The 16,627-nt window shown below is 44.5% G+C and overlaps 1 protein-coding gene across 6 annotated transcripts; it reads left to right on the forward strand.

Moving 5' to 3' along the window:
- The first annotated feature begins 5,557 nt into the window (after positions 1-5,557).
- LOC132389962 (zinc finger protein 239-like) lies at positions 5,558-16,106 on the forward strand. Of its 6 annotated transcripts, none has more exons than XM_059962534.1 (2): positions 5,558-6,774; positions 13,013-16,106. In XM_059962534.1, the coding sequence occupies exon 2, from the start codon at positions 13,867-13,869 to the stop codon at positions 14,743-14,745; it is 879 nt and encodes a 292-aa protein (XP_059818517.1). In that variant the 5' UTR covers positions 5,558-6,774; positions 13,013-13,866; the 3' UTR covers positions 14,746-16,106. The 6 variants fall into 6 exon arrangements, with proteins under 6 accessions (XP_059818517.1, XP_059818519.1, XP_059818518.1 ...); XM_059962536.1 differs by having other exon boundaries at positions 13,460-16,106; XM_059962535.1 differs by having other exon boundaries at positions 5,558-6,184.
- Positions 16,107-16,627: the final 521 nt, after the last annotated feature.

Consider the following 16,627-nt stretch of genomic DNA (forward strand, 5'->3'; position numbering starts at 1 on the left):
CCTTGTCTGAACGGGGAAAGATGAAGCTCCACGTATAGGTAGAGCAGTGACCCGCAGATGCTGCAGATCTGCAGAGAAACGTGAACAGGAAACGGGATCACATGGCCGCTTCGGTCTCTCACCCCCAGACAGATGTCCGTTTACCCACTACTCTGTGGAAAGACGCAAACGCCACTCATATCTCCACTCACCTTAACTGTATTAGACATTTCAACCTCCAGGAAAAATATATCGTCTGTCCACTCGATCTATTCCTCTCGTAATCTTATAAACGTCCATCCAGTCTCACCCCAGCCTGCGCCGCTCTGGAGAAAACAACACAAGTTTGTCCAGCCTCTCGTTATAGCTCATGCCCTCTAATCCAGGCAGGGTCCTGGTAAACCTCTTCTGCGCCTTCTCCAAAGCCCCGACATCCTTCCAAGAATGGGGGCAACCAGAACTGTATGAAACACTCCAGATGTGGGCTAACTAGTTTTATAAAATTGTGTTACAAACTGTAGCGTTTTAGAAACAAACCAGCAGCAATAGAGTTCACACTGGAGTCTGGTTTTGATGTTAAAACCATTATCTTTAGTAGTATCGACTGATAATATAGTAACTTAACGAAATAAAGGAAAGTTACCAGTGTTATGTGTATATATGTGTAAATATAACTCCCAGACTATCGAGCGTGAGGGAACAATGCTCAGAGTCTTGAGATGGTAAAGTAGGAAAGTTCAGTAACACACAGAATAAATGATGGGAGAGAGATATTTGTAATCCAGGGTGAAACGTAGAGAAAAGGCCGTTACCTCAAAACAACCACCGTCGAAGTTCTTGTCCGCTGAATCCGTCCACCGACGAGTTATCAGCGAAAGTGATCTGTCACAGGAATACCGTCTTCCAGGGGTTACCACACAACATTCCCAGGCAAGGGTTAACACAAGATATTCCAAAACCTACTCCTATGGATTATACGAAGTGACAGCCACACACATTCGTTGTGGTTCCGTGTACCGATGATAAACCCACTCCTGTGGGCATAGGAGAGTTCCAAGCCTCAGCTGCGACTAACTGAAGCGATCAGCTTTTCCAGTCTCTCTCGCTCCCTCTCCCTCCCCCTCCCTCTCCTCTCTCTCTCCCTCTCTCTCTCTCTGATGGTTCAGTCCACAGTCAGCGCTGTCAGCCTGTGACTGACGTCATAGTCCCGCCTCCTCACGCCGGCGCTCTTAAAGAAACAGTCACAGTACGACCGCAGGCTCGTAACAGCCGCAACACAACTTCCCGACTTTTGAACTCAATGCTTCAACTAATAAAGACAACCATGCCATTTGCCTTCTTAACCACCCGATCAATCTGTGCAGACTCTTTCAGGGAGCGATGAACTTGGAGTCTAAGATCCCTCTGATCATCAACACTGTTCAGGGTTTTACATTTAACAGTGTTCTGTCTCATACATTCGACCTACCGAGCTGCCAAGATGATCATCACTAATCAAATCCCACTGAGATTTCTCAGGTCCTGTTGAATTTATTGCCAAGTGCTCAAGTACGGGAAGGTACAGGTACAGAGAAACACTGACTTGTGGCAGCATCACAGGCAAGTACATTCAGATAACACGCGGAACACAAATTATACGATTCTCTGTCAGTAACAGTTTATAAATATGTTTTATGTCATTAACGATATTTAAAATACATTGTGTCATGATCAATACTAAAATGTGCATTTGTGTCAATAACAGACTTGGAAATGTTGAATTTGGTCTCTGTCTCCATTCCTCCTGTAATCCACAACCAGCTCCTGTGTTTTTGTCACAATGAGAGAGAGGTTGTTTTCTTGACACCACTGTGTCGGGGTGATGACTTCTTCTCTGTCGGCTGCCTCGTTATTATTTGGGATTCGGTCGATCAATGTTCTGTGGTCAGCAAATCTAATTAGCAGATTGGAACCCGCCACTGCAGACCCACAGTGCACTATGTACTGATTGCAAAGCTACGAAATTGCATGTGAATAGCCTCCCCTCCCCCAACTCCACTCTTTCTGCCTCACCAGCAGACTGAGGCATCACACATCTCGCTGCCTCCGCCAGGATATTAAACTGTGAACAACTATGGTCAGGGACTGCTCTGTGGGGTACTCCAAACGCTACCTCCTTCCAGTCTGAAAACGATCCACTCATCCAGACACACACTACCGGCAGTTTATCATCTCCAACGAAAAAGCCTAATCACCTATTCCCGATGTTCAATACCATTGCTGTCTCTGAGTTTACCACCGTCGAATGCCGGGAGGGACATAATAATCAGAAAGTCTCTAGTCACAGCCGTGTGAATAAAATGTGATCTCAGTGGGTGTGTGGCGCATGCTCAGAATGCGAAGGAGACGGACAGACTGAGCCAAGTCACAGACTGATGAAGGGGAGGAATGATCCATTTTGATACAGAGAGGGAAGCAGAGAGTTTGATGTTGTGCCTGATGCCGGAACTGTGGCCAGTTAGAAGTCTTGTTCCTCCAACTTGTTTTGAACTGTGAAAATGTTTTATTTATACGAAGGCACCATGGACGCTAAAGTTATTTGAGTTGAAATGTTGTCCTTCACCCACTGACGTGCTTTGTAAACTTTTAACAGTGTAGAAAAGGCAAAGGATTTGTGTATGGGAATTTCAAACACAACAACACGTTAGTTCCGCTGTATCTGTCAGTTCACCAGCGCTTGAATGCCGCCGATCCTTGAATGTGGAGGCGGAGATGCTGGAGAAGACAGCGCCCCACTCGCCACAAGGAGAGCCCGAACACGTGACCATGTCCGTGATCTGATTGGATACATCGCCATGACGTTCCGAGCACTGTGACGTCAATCACTGGCTCTCATTTTGGAAGGGATTCAGTTGGCCATCACAGATACACCAACAGCTTCGCTCTGGGAAGCGGTCGTTCACCTGCTCCGTGTGTGGGAAGAGACTCATTCAGTTAACCCACCTTGTGACGCTCCGGTGTGTTTACAATAAAAAGAGGCCACATTTCTGTCCGGAGTGAGCAATGAGTTTCACTCAATCATCCCAGCTGCTGCAACACCAGCAACTTCACATCAGGGAGGAAGTTCAAATCAGCTCCGTGTTAAATGTTTAACCATCACGGTGACTGAAGGCAGCTGCAGGTTCATGAGGGACTGTTACTGTCAGATTCTGCAGTTCTTGCGGCTGCTCATGTACCCAGGACTGAACCCTGGTCACTGAGCATTGGAGGAGTCTGTTCTGCTGATGTTAGCCTTAAACTAGACTGGCGTTTAATATTGTGGATCTGTGAAAGGTAAATCAGTTCTGTATCAAATCCCGCGTCTCAGGTACTTACTGTCTCCACCACACTCACACTGTATACTAGGAAGGCCACTCGGCCCATCTGGTCCCTGCCCAAGTTTCATTTCCATATCAGTATATGCCGTTCCCCTTTCACTCTCCCTGAGATTACAGGTTGCAACTAGTCACCACTCTGTGGGATAGGAGATTTCCCTTGAATTTCATAAAATCACAGAAATATATAACATATTACCGATGCTTAGGCCCAGAATGTTGTGCCGACCATGTAATTTACTCCAGAAGCAGCCTAGAATTACCCTACCGCATAGCCACCTATTTTCCTAAGCTCCATGTACCTATCTAAAAGTCTCTTAAAAGATCCTATTGTATCCGCCTCTACCACCGTCGCAGGCAGTGCATTCCACCCACACACCACTGCTTAAAAAAATTAGCTCTGACATCTCCTCTGTACCTACTTCCAAGCAGCTTAAATCTATGCCCCCTCGTGTTAGCTGTTTCAGACTGGGAAAAAGCCTCTGACTATCCACACGACCAATGCCTCTCATCATCTTATACACCAGCATGAATTCCCTGCATGATTGTCTCCGGGCTGAACAAGACGATGAGCTCACTGTGGTTGTGACGTTGTTCAGGGCTCCGGACGAAGTTGATTAAACTCCTTCTTCGGCGCTCTTTTCAACGTTTTGGGTCATTTTCACCAATTTTAAAGGACTGTGCCTCAGACAGCTGGGTTGTTGCAATTGTTACGTACCAGCAGCAATAGATCACTAATGGAGTCTGGTTTCGATGTGAAAACCACTATCTTTATTAGTATCTACTCCAAATATAAAAGATTAAACGAAATGAACAGAAGTTAACAGTGTAATGCGTATATATAGCTCCCAAACTATCAAGCTTGGGAAACAATGCTTAATGTCTCCAGATGGTAACGTGGAAAAGTTTAGTAATCCACGGAATAAGTGAGTGAAAGGAGAGATTTGTAAATCCACACGATCATGTAGAGAGAAGGCAATTACGAAGAATTCCACACACATTCCACGCTGGGTGAACGAAATAACAGTCGCCGATGATCTTATCCGTCGATTAGTTCCGAAATCAACTTAGAAATATCACCAGGTGACAGTGACAGGAATATCGTTTCCAAGTGGTTACTACAGAACACTCGGATTCCAGGTAGGGGCCAACAAAAGTGATACCACAGGATACTCCAGCAAATCCACACATATGGATGATACGAAGTGACAGTCACACATCCGTTGTGCACCGCGTGCCGATAATCAACCCGATCTTCTGGGCGTGGAAGAGCTCCAACCTTAGAAGTGGCAAGCTGAAGGTCCAACAGCTTGTGCCTGTGTGTGTGTGTGTCTCTCTCTCTCTCTCTCTCTCTCTCTCTCTCTCTCTCTCTCTCTCTCTCTCCCCTCTCTCTCTCACTCTCTCTCTCTCTCTCTCTCTCTCTCTCTCTCTCTCTCTCTCTCTCTCTCTCTCTCTCTCTCTCTCTCTCTCTCTCTCTCTCTCGCAGCCGGTGTGTGACTGACGTCACAGTCCCACCTCACTCAGGCACTTAAAGCGACATTCACAGTGAACGGATCTGCGGTCTCGCAACACAATGCTCCACTAAATTCTGACAGCAGACTAGCGAGTGAAACTTCGAGTCAGAAACCAAAGAGTTGCCAGCCTGAGTCGGGGCTTTGGGGCTCCAGAGAGAGAGATGGGGTCTAGAGTTTAAGAGGAGGAGGAATCAAACCAGCAGGATGTGGCTACAAAAGAAAGATCAGAAACATTTGGAAACTGGTTGACCTAAAAAAATGTGGTTAATTTCTGCAAAACTCTGGTGGAAATCAACAGATCCGGAAGCAAATGTGGAGAGGAATAAATGGACATCGTTTAGGCCGAGCCCCTTTTGCACGCTCAGGCTGTGTACTCCGCTGCTTAGTTGCTGCTTGAACTACAGAATTCCTCCAGCATTGTGTGTGTGTGCGTCGCTGTATTCCCAGCAACTGCAGAATCTCCTGTGTTTTATAACTGCATTTTACTTTGGCATATGATACACGTTGATATTGAGTATATTGTTTATGGGAGCCGCTTTCTGCGTTAAAACAGCTGCAGATTTTTCTATACACACGAAAAAAATGAGGTATGTATATTGAAACAGTGCCTGCAGAAATCTTTAATGGCAGTGTATTTAAAATTTCGCTTACTCTGAAGCACCGAACAAATGCGCAAGCGTCAGGGTTGATGACGTCCCCAAGTATCACGCATGCGCACAGTACACAGAAGGCCTTGCAAATACCGGGTGCAGCTAAGAGCGATTCTCTACTTTTTTAAATAAACAGCGACTGAGGGACGATTCCTGTGAAATCCGGACACCGTTACCCGCAATCCCTGGACTGTCCTGCTCAATCTCCTCTCTCTCAGCCCCACGATCCGTACACGGGCCCCGGGGAGCTTCCGGCTGATGAGGGAATGGGAACCGATGGATCTCTCAGACAGAGCTGAGCTCCAGCTATCTAAATGCAAGGATTAGGAACTCGGAGAAAGGGAACAAAATCTTTTACATCAGCAGTTGAGAAGATCACCTTTGTTCTTTCCTCAATCACAAACAAGAGAACATCTGCAGATGCTGGAAATCCAAGCAACACAAATTGCTGGATGAACTTTTCCACAGATGCTGCCAGACCTGCTGAGTTCCTCCAGCATTTTGTGTGTGTTCTTGTTCTGGACTTTTCTACCGGTGAGAATATGTTTTGTCCCATTCTCTTTGGGTACATAATGATATCAAACACCTTTGTCCTGGGCAACAAGTAACTTTCACATCACAAATGTGCCGGACTCCAATGAGACAGACTACTGCCCTTCACTTCATATTCATTGGCATTGCCATCACTGTAAGTCACTTGGGGGAGACTTCAGGGAAAATATTTATGTAGAATACAGAAACTGGTGATACCTGTGTGCATTGTTGGTGATGAAAAGTTGCTGGAGAATTTGCAAGTTGGAAGAAGTGGAGTTATATTTGGAAATCTGACTTTTTAAACATAATTTAGCAAGCAAACCACATATGGACAGTATGCAAAAGCTTTGTTGAGAAAATCCTTCATGTTCGGTTACAAGCCTGCTACATAGATCGTGTGAGAGTGCAGATGAACTGGACTGAACCCAGAGGAGATCAAAGTTCCTATTGACAGTGATTTGCTAGCTCATAAGATGAACACCTCTCTGTATAAAACTCACTGTGCACATTGTCACTGGCAACAAAATGCACAGTACAAGATTTATGTGCACACTGGTTATTCCAAATTAGAGGAGATATTAGAGGGAAGGAGGGGAGACATCCAGTGTCCCTGATGCCTTCACTGACAAGATGTACATCCAGCTGCAGCTTGTAACCCTGCACTTTAAGGTGTTGGAACTTGAGGCAGATGAATTCCACATCATCCGGCAGTTGGATGTGGTGATGGATGTGACATGAAGTGAGGTGAGTTGCACCTAAGGTGCAGGGCACAGGAAACTGTGTGAGAGTCAGGAAGGGGAATGCGGTTAAATGGTCATCATTGAATAATCTTGTGGCCATCCCCCACAACAACAGGTAGACCACTTTAGAAAGTGTTGTGGGGAGAATTAACTGGCAGAGGAAAATCAAAGGGGTGATAGGGGATTCGTTAGTTATGGGGACAGAACAAAAGGCGACTAATATCTTAGGCTTGCTAGATGTAGCGTGGTGTCGGGGGGCAATATGATTAAAATAAGTTGTAGGGGGAATGAGAGCCAGAATGACAGAACAGATAGTGGAGAGGGTGAATCGAATTGAATTGACTTTATTACATAAATACTTCATAAACATGAGATTGAGAAAACTACATTACATCTCCTTCTAAATCTGCAATGTGTAATTTATAGTAATTTATAATAGATAGTTTGTACATAGACAGTCAATATAACATCGAAATGCAATTGTATCTGCATGAATTAATCAGTCTGATGGCCTGGTGGAAGATGACGTCCCAGGGCCTGTTGGTTCTTTTGCTGTGTTACCGTTTCCTGGATGGTAGCAGCACGAACAGTTTGTGGTTGTGGTGAACTTGGTTCCCAATATCTTTTGGGCCCTTTTTACACAAGTGTCTGTGTAAATGTATTGAATGGCAGAAAGTTCAGAACTACGGATGCGCTGGGCTGTCCACACCACTCTCTGCAGGTTCCTGTGATTAAGGGAAGTACAGTTCCCATACCAGGCAGTGATGCAGCCAGTCAGGGTGCTCTCAATTGTTTCCCTGTCGAAAATTCCTAGGATTTCGCCCCATCCCGAACTTCTTCAGCCATCTGAGGTGGAAGAGATGCTGCTGTGCTCTTTTCACAACACAGCCGGTATGTACAGACAATCTGAGATGCCTGGTGACGTTTATGCTGAGGAACTTAAAGCTGTTCACCTTCTCAACCCCAGATCCAATGATGTCAGTATCAACCGCAGATCCAATGATATCAGCCTGTCTCCATTCCTCCTGTCATCCACAATCAGCTCCTTTGTTTTGGTGACAGTGCGGGAGAGTTTGTTTTCTTGACACCAGTCAGAATAATTGCTGGCAGAGTCAGCAATGAAATGGTTGAGCATGGTGCGATGAATGTGCTGAGCTGTGTATATCACAATGCAAGAAGCATCGTAAGAAAGCCAGATGAGCTCAGGACAGGGAATTGTGATATTGTAGCCATTATTGGGACTTGTTTACACCCAACAGTCTGAGGGATTTAGAGGAACAAATTTGTAGAGAGATCACAGACCATGCCAAGGAACAAAGGATAATTCAGTAAGTGATTTTAACTTTCCATATATTGACTGGGACTCCCATACTGTAAAAGGACTAGATGGAGTAAAGTTTGTCAAATGTGCCCTTACTACATAGAATTCCCGACGTAGAAGTGTGCAATAAGCTGTTAGGAAATGATCCAGGGCTGCTGACAGAATTTAGTAAACATCATACCATGAGATTCAAAGTAAAGATGGAAAAAGAGAGGTCTGGACCACGGGTTGAGATTCTAAATTGGAGAACGGTCAATTTTGATGGTATCAGAAAGGATCTGACAAGTGTGGTTTGGGACAGGCTGTTTCCTGGCAACGGAGTATTTGTAAGTGGGAGGCCTTCAGAAGTGAAATTTTGAGGATATAGAGCTTGCATGTGCCTGCCAAAGTAAAAGTTGAAAGGTAACTGGTCCAGGGAACCTTGATTTTCAAGAGAAATTGAAGCCCCGGATATTTTGTTCCTCTAAAAGCCTCAGACTGTTGGGTGCTACTGAGATCCATTAATGACTACAAATCACAATTCCACACACTGAGCTCATCTGACTTTTTTGTTGTCATCTTCTGTTAGGTTCTAAAAGCTTCTGAATAGTTTTTGCTCTTTTGTTTGCCCTCTGTTTGACTTTTATGTTGGCTCTGGCTTCTCATTCCAGCCACTGTTGTGTCCTCAATGTTTTCACTTCTTTGGGATATATTGATCACTCACCTCTTGCTTGCATTTGCCCTATCTATACTCTCATGGTATTCTATACTTCTAACAAGTCGTCCGTCCAATGTTTAATTTCTTTGTGTATGTTTGGAGCCTTTTTTAGGTGCATATGATGATGAGGGGCATTGATCGTGTGGATAACCAGAGGTTTTTTTTCCCAGGGCTGAAATGGTTAACACGAGGGGGGCATAGTTTTAAGGTGCTTGGAAATAGATACCGAGGCAATGTCAGGGGTAAGGTTTTTTTTTTACACAGATAGTGGTCGGTGCGTGGAATGTAAGCCAGCAGTGGTTGACAAAGCAGATACAATGGGGTCTTTTAACAACCTCTTGGATAGGTACATGGAGCATAGAAAAATAGAGGGCTGTGCACTAGGGAAATTCTAGGCAGTTTCTAGTGTAGGTTAAATGGTCGGCACAGGACTGTGGGCCAAAGAGCCTGTAATGTGCTCTAGATATCTCTGTCCTATGTGAAGGAGCAAAGCAACTTTGGTTATTCGCCGATCCTCTATTACCACCCCCATCACTAAAGATGACTTAATTATCTCTGCTGGGGCCCCTACAATTTCTGCTCTTGCCTCCCACAGGGTCTGAGGGAGCACCTGGCCATACCCTGGAGATTTATCCACCCTAATCTGCCTCAGGATGGGAACCACCTCCTCTGCTTTAGTGTGTACGGGGTCCACGATGTTAATGCTGCTTTTCCACACTTCCATTGACTTTGTATCCCATTTGCTGAGGAAACAGAGATGAAAGTAAATGAGGATCTCCCTCTCTGCTTTGTTTCCACACATAAGATTGCCACGCTGGTCTTCCAGAGGACCAACTTTCTCCCTTGCAATACTTTTGCTCTTAATCTATCAGTAGAATCCCTTAGGATTATCCTTCATCTTTTCTGTGAGGGCAACCTCAGAATCAGAATCAGACTTTAATCGCCAAGTACCTGTACACACACAAGGAATTTACTTCCAGCAGATGTTGCCTCTCTGCTCATAACAATAATAATGATAAATATAAATGAAAATATAGATTATACATACAGGTAGTGCAATCCAAGTAATAGTTAGCCGACAGTTAACTGGCAGTCAACTGTTCAGCAAAGTGACCGCAGTAAGGAAAAAACTTCTCCAGTGCTTATTAGTCTTAGTCCGGAGGGATCTGAGGTGCCTTCCAGACGGAAGCAGTTCAAACAGTCCGTGCGCAGGATGGAAGGAGTCCTTTATGATGTTCCCCGCCCTCTTCTTCAACCTGGAAGAGTACAGGTCCACAATAGAGGGCAGGGAGGCTCCAATGATGCGCTCGGCATCTTCCTTTAGCCATCCTGATTTATTTCTTATAGCACAGAACACTAGAGGGGAATTCTAGGCAGATTCTAGAGAAAGTTACATGGCTGTCACAACATCTTAGGCTGAATGGCCTGGAATATGCTGTAGATTTCTATGTTGAACAACCAATTAACTTCTCTTCTTTAACCTGTGCAGGGTCCATGATTTTAATGCGGCTTTTCCACACTCCCATAGAATCTTTGTCCATCTCCTAATAAATAGAGATGAAAAATTATTTAAGATCTCCCCCATCTGCTTTGGTTCCACACGTGGATTGCCATTCCGGTCTTCCAGAGGACCAACTTTGTGCCTTGCAATGCTTTTGCTCTTAATCTATCTCTAGAATCCCTGAGGATTATCCTTCATCTTTTCTGTGACAGCAACCTCATGCCTTCTTTTAGCCATCCTGATTTATCTCTTATGTGTTCTCTTGCATTTCTTATACTCCATAAGAAACTGCCTGTCGATCCCTGTTATGCAATTCCATTTTGTGCTTCACCAGGGTCTCAATATCTCTTGCAAACCAAAGTTCCCTACATTTTCTATCTTTACCTTTTATTCTGGCAAGGAGATACCCGCTTTGTACTTTCAAAATTTCGCTTTGAAGGCCTCCCATTTACCAAGCACACTTTTGCCATAAAGCAGCCTGTCCGAATCCACAGTTGCCAGATCCTAGTGTTGATTCCAGGTGTGGATCCATGTCCTGAACACATCCACCTTTCCTACGCTGCTCCTTGTATTGAAATATACAGGCCTCAGCATATTCACCGCACCATGCTCAACTTTTTCATTCCTGTCTTTGAGGACTGAACAACATCTGCCTCCACAACCTCTCCACTACCTGTTCTGTTATTCAGGCTCCCATTCCCCCTGCAACTTTGGTTTAACCATCCTTATCCTCACCTCCCAGCATGCAGCTCTATCAGCCCTTTGGCTTTCTGCTCCCAGATCGATAAAAAGGAGGTACAGGCAGATAGGAACAAATGGAGTACTTTTGAAATACAGGAAATTCAAGTGAACACTTATGAAAGAAATAAAAGAAGGCATCAGGTTGCCCCAGCAGACAAGGTGAAGGAGAATCCTCAGGGATTCGGCAGATATGTTAGTAGCAAAAAGATTGCAAGGGAAAAAAATTAATCCTCTGCAGGATCAGAATGATAATCCATATGAGGAGACAAAATAGATGTGGGAGATTTATTTTGCATCCGTATTGACTCAGGAGATGGACACAGAGTCTGTAGAAGTGAGGCAAAGCAGCATCAACTTCATGGACCCTGTACAGATTACAGAGGTGGAGGGATTTGCTATCTTCAGGTAAATTAGTGTGGATCAATCCCCAGGGCCTGACAAGTTGTTCCCTAGGATCCTGCGGAGGACAAGTGCCAAAACTGTACGGGCACAGGGACAGATATTTAAATAATCTTAAGTGGCAGGTGAGGTACTGGAGGATCGGAGGACAGCCGATATTGTTCTGCTGTTCAAGGAAGGCTCTAAAAATAAACTGAGAAATTGCACATTGGTGAGCTTGACATCAGTAGTGGGAAAGGTCTTGGAATGTTATGTGCAGGAACCCGATATATAAGTATTTGGATCGATGTGGACTGATTAAGGATAAACAGCGTGCATGGTAGGTCATGTCTAACCAATCTTATAGAGTCTCTCGAGGAAGTTATCAGAGAAATGGATGAAGGCAAAGCAGCAGATGTTGTCCACATGGACTTTAGCAAGGCACTTGACAAAGTCTCATATGGGAGGTTTGTCAAGAAGGTTCGGTCACTCAGCGTTCAAGATGAGACAGTAAATTGGATGAGACACCGTCTTTGGGAGAAGCCAGAGTGTGGTAGCAGATGGTTGCCTCTCTGACTGGAACCTGCGACTAGTGGTTGCCACAGGGATCAGTGCTGGATCTGATGTTGTTTGTCATCTATATCAGTAATCTGGATGATAGTGTGGTTAACTGGATCATCAGATTTGTGGATGACACCCAAGATTGGTGGTGTAGTGGACAGTGAGGAAGACTATCATGGCTTGCAGTGTGATCTGGACCAGCTGGGAAAATGGTTTGAAAAAGGGAAAATGGAATTTAATGCAGACCAGTGTGAGTTATTGCACTTTGGTATGACCTACCAAGGGAGGTCTTCCACAGTTACTGGTTGGGCACGGAGGAGTGTTGTAGAAGAAAGGGACCTGGGAGTACAGGTCCTTAATTAACTGAAATTTGTATCACAGTCAGATGGAGACGGAAAAAAAGATTTCAGCCCAATGGCCTTCATGAACCAAAGTACTGACAACAATAGATGGATTTTATGTTCACTTGTAGAAGACATTGTTGAGGCCTAATTTAGAGTATTGTGTGTAGTTTTGGTCACCTGCCTACAGGAAAGCTGTAAAAGAGGTTCAGAGAGTTCAGAGAAAATTCACAATAAAGTTGCCAGGTCTGGAGGACTTGGGTTATAAAGAAAGATTGAACAGGTCCAGACTTTATTCCTTGGAATGTAGAAGATTGAGGTGAGATTTGATTGTGATAGAGGGCATAGATAGTGTAAATGCAAGCTGGCTTTCTCCACTGAGATTGGGTGGGACTACAACCAGAGGCCAAGGGTTAAGGGTGAAAGGTGAAATGTTATGTGGAACATGAGGGGAAACTTCTTCACACAGACAGTCATCTGGGTGTGGAATGAGCAGCCAGCACGACTGGTGCATGCGAGATCCATTTCAACATTTAAGAGGTTTGTGTAGGTACCTGGATGGTAAGGGTATGGGAGTGGGCAATTTAAATAGTTCGGCATAAACTAGATGGCCCAAAGTGCCTGTTTCTGTGTTGTAATTTTCAATGACTGTGACAAAAACTTGAAATAATACAAAAATTCACTCTAAATCCTTTTTAACAGATGTGCGGACCAACCATTCATCTCAGCAGGAATTTTTTATATGGTGTTAAAACTGTGGCATGTTAAGTTAATAATACATAAAAGAAAATCACAGTTGCACGTCAAGAAAGACTATTTGTGTGAGACTGTTTCAGTTACTGTGGGGCCAGGCACCCATGCAGCTCAGCAGGAGGAGGTAATAATACCAATGGAGAGAGTCAAACTGAGCGAGGGTTCAAATTGGAGATGGCCAAAAGCCCCATTCTTATAGAGACAGGAAGAGCATCAGAGAATTGATGGTCATTGCAGATACCAGCACTCTGCCCAGTCAGGAGATGATATCTCTGTCCAGCTTGTTTTGAACCTCACTGTAACAGTGTGATACCAGATCAAACCTTGGCAACTCAAGTAATCTCATCTGAAATGTTGTCCTACACCCATTGATGGATTTTGCAAATCTTTTTACAGGTTAAATACAAGAAGGAATTTGTCTCCAGGAAGCTCAAACATGACACGCCAGTTTTGTTGTCTCTGTCTAGATATTTAAGAAGTGGAGCAAGGGATTCAATCGACCATTCTTCATGCTCAGACAGTGGGGACAGATTCACTCGGTTAACTGACCAACTGGCATGTCCATCATTTTACACAGGAGAAAGGCCATTCACCTTCTCAGACAGTGGGAATGGATTCACTCGGTCATTTCAACTGAAGGTACATTAGCAAGTTCACACTGGGCAAGGCCATTCACCTGTTCTGTGGGTAAGAAAGGATTAACTCAGTTTTCCCACCTGTGGACACACCAGTCAGTTCACACCAGGCAGAAGCTGGTCATCTGCTGAATTTCTGGGAAAGGATTCACTCAGTCATCTGACTTAATGGCTCACCAGGGAGTTCACATCAGGGAGCGGCCATTCACTTGCTCAGTCTGTGGGAAGAGATTCATTAAATCATCCCACCTGCTGAGTCATCAGCGAGTTCACACTGGGGAGAAGCCGTTCACCTGCTCAGACTGTGGGAAGAGCTTCACTCACTTATGCAACCTACAGAATCATCAGCCAGTTCACACTGGGGAGAGGCCATTCACCTGCTCAGAATGTGGGAAGGGATTCACTCAGTCATCCCATCTGAAGGTTCATCAGCGAGTTCACACTGGGGAGAAGCCATTCATCTGCTCAGTCTGTGGAAAGGGATTCACTGATTCATCCACCCGGCAGAAACATCAGCGAGTTCACACTGGGGAGAAGTCGTTCACCTGCTCAGAATGTGGGAAGGGATTCACGGATTCATCCTGCCTACTGGTACATCAGCGAGTTCACACTAGGGAGAAGCCGTTCACCTGCTCAGAATGTGGGAAGGGATTCACTCAGTCATCCCACCTGCAGAGACATCAGCGAGTTCACACTGGGGAGAAGCCATTCAAATGCTCAGAATGTGGGAAGAGATTCACTCAATCTTCCACCCTACAGGCACACCAGCGAATTCACACTGGGGAGAAGCCATTCACTTGCTCAGTCTGTGGGAAACAATTCACTCTGTCATTCCAACTACTGAAACACCAGCGAGTTCACACAGGGGAACGGCCGTTCGCCTGCTCAAAATGTGGGAAGAGGTTCGCTGGATCATCCAACCTACAGAGACATCAGCAAGTTCACACTGGGGAGAAGCCGTTCACTTGCTCAGTCTGTGGGAAGGGATTCACCCAGTCGTCCCAACTACTGGCTCACCAGTCAATTCACAATGGGGAGTGGCCATAGTTATGAATCTCTGGGTTTCGTTTGCTGTGGGCTGTCATTTTAAGAGAGAGCGAGAGAGATTAAGAAGGTGAATCAGTCTGACTTGCAGCTTGTTTACATTGCTCGCAGCTTGTTTCCTTTTAACCAAGGACACAGACAATCAGAGTCAGACGGAGACGAAGGAGGAAAAATGGAAGGATCGAAACCAGGGAACTAGAGGCCAAGGGTCACTGTTTGGAACTTTCCTATGCCCACAAGGGTGGGTTAATTATCGATTCACCATACATCGTATATGTAGTTGTCACCGCGTTTGATCCATAGGAGTGGATCTGATTTGGGGTGTCCTATGAAGACCACAGATGTGTTAACCCTTCCCTGGGTGTGGTGTGGTAATTCACTTGAAGACGATACCGCTTGTGACAAGTCACTTTCGGTGATAAATCTTATGAGGGTTTGGAATGACGACAAATAAAATCGACAGCGACTGTTGTGTGGTTTTACCACCATGGAACCTGTGGAATTCAACATAATTGCCTTCTCTCAACATTTACCCTGGATTACAAATATCTCTCTCATCACCTGAACTTTCATACTTTGCTATCTCAAGAATCCAAGCCTTGTTTCTCCAGAGCTCAATAGTTTGGGAGTTTTATTTAAACACATATATACACATAACACTGTTAACTTTTGTTTATCTTGCTTTAGTTACTATATTACAAGTAGATTCTAATACAGATAGTTTTAAGATCAAAAACAGACTCCAGGTATAGTCTATTGCTGCTGGTTCGTTTCTAAAACGTTATGATTCGTAACAAAATTGGGGCCTGCATCCAGTATATGAACAGATTTGGGGGCGTATTCATTAATTATCAATTTCATCCCTTTTCATTTATTGGTGTGTGGAAAATCAGCAGCAATGGATGCTGTTAGATGTCTGGATGCTGACCAACCTGTGAGGCATTAGAGGATGCCAGAAGGGTTGAGTTGTTGAGCCTTGCTAGAAGGGTAAAACTTGCTAAGGTGAAATTGACAATGAGGAGGGCACAGATGCAGAGGATAATAGCTGAACATTATGTATCTGAGGGTGTGTTTAAAGTGGAGGAGTTGGAGGTGTTTCCTGAAAGTAAACCTCGTGAGCTTGAGCTCCAGTACAAGTGAGAAAAATTAAACTGGAGGCTGCGGAAAGGCAGAGGCAGTTTGAGGCTAGAGAAGCAGAAAAACAGAGAAGAGGCAGAAAAATAGAGGGAGGAAACAGAAAGACAGAGGCTGTTCGAGCTGGAAAAGATAAAGAGGTTGCAGCAAAGGAGTCCAGCGTTTTTCTCTGGTGATAAATTTGAGGCCAGTTGGGAAGTTAAATTGGTCCCTACATTTGACGAGGCAGAGATTGATAAATACTTTCATCATTTTGAGAAGGTTGCTCAGAGTTTAAAGTGGCCAGAAGAGGTTTGGCTTATTCTCTTACAAAGTGTAATTAAGGGGGAGGCTCAGCAAGCCTATTCTGCTTTGACAGTTGATGAAGCAGCTGATTATGACATAGTGAAACAGGCTGTGCTCAAAGCTACGAGTTGGTCCCAGAATCATACAGGCAAAAGTTTAGAAATTTGAGGAAATCCGTGAACCAGACTTTTATGGAATTTGCTTATGAGAAGATTGTGTGTTTTGACCGCTGGTGCACATATAAAAATGTGAATGATGATTTTAACAGCTTGAAAGAGTTGGCTTTAATTGAAGAATTCAAAAGGTGCGTCCCTGATGACATAAAGACATATTTAGATGAAAAGGATGCTGCCACTTCGCAGGAGTCTGGGAAACAGTTGAAGGAGAAATATTCTGGTTACTTCTTACTATTGTAAGAAAGCTGGTCATGTGATGGCTGACTGTTCTGTCCTGAAGATGAAAAAGG

Source organism: Hypanus sabinus, unplaced genomic scaffold (assembly GCF_030144855.1).
Source record: "Hypanus sabinus isolate sHypSab1 unplaced genomic scaffold, sHypSab1.hap1 scaffold_721, whole genome shotgun sequence".
Lineage (NCBI taxonomy): Eukaryota > Metazoa > Chordata > Chondrichthyes > Myliobatiformes > Dasyatidae > Hypanus > Hypanus sabinus.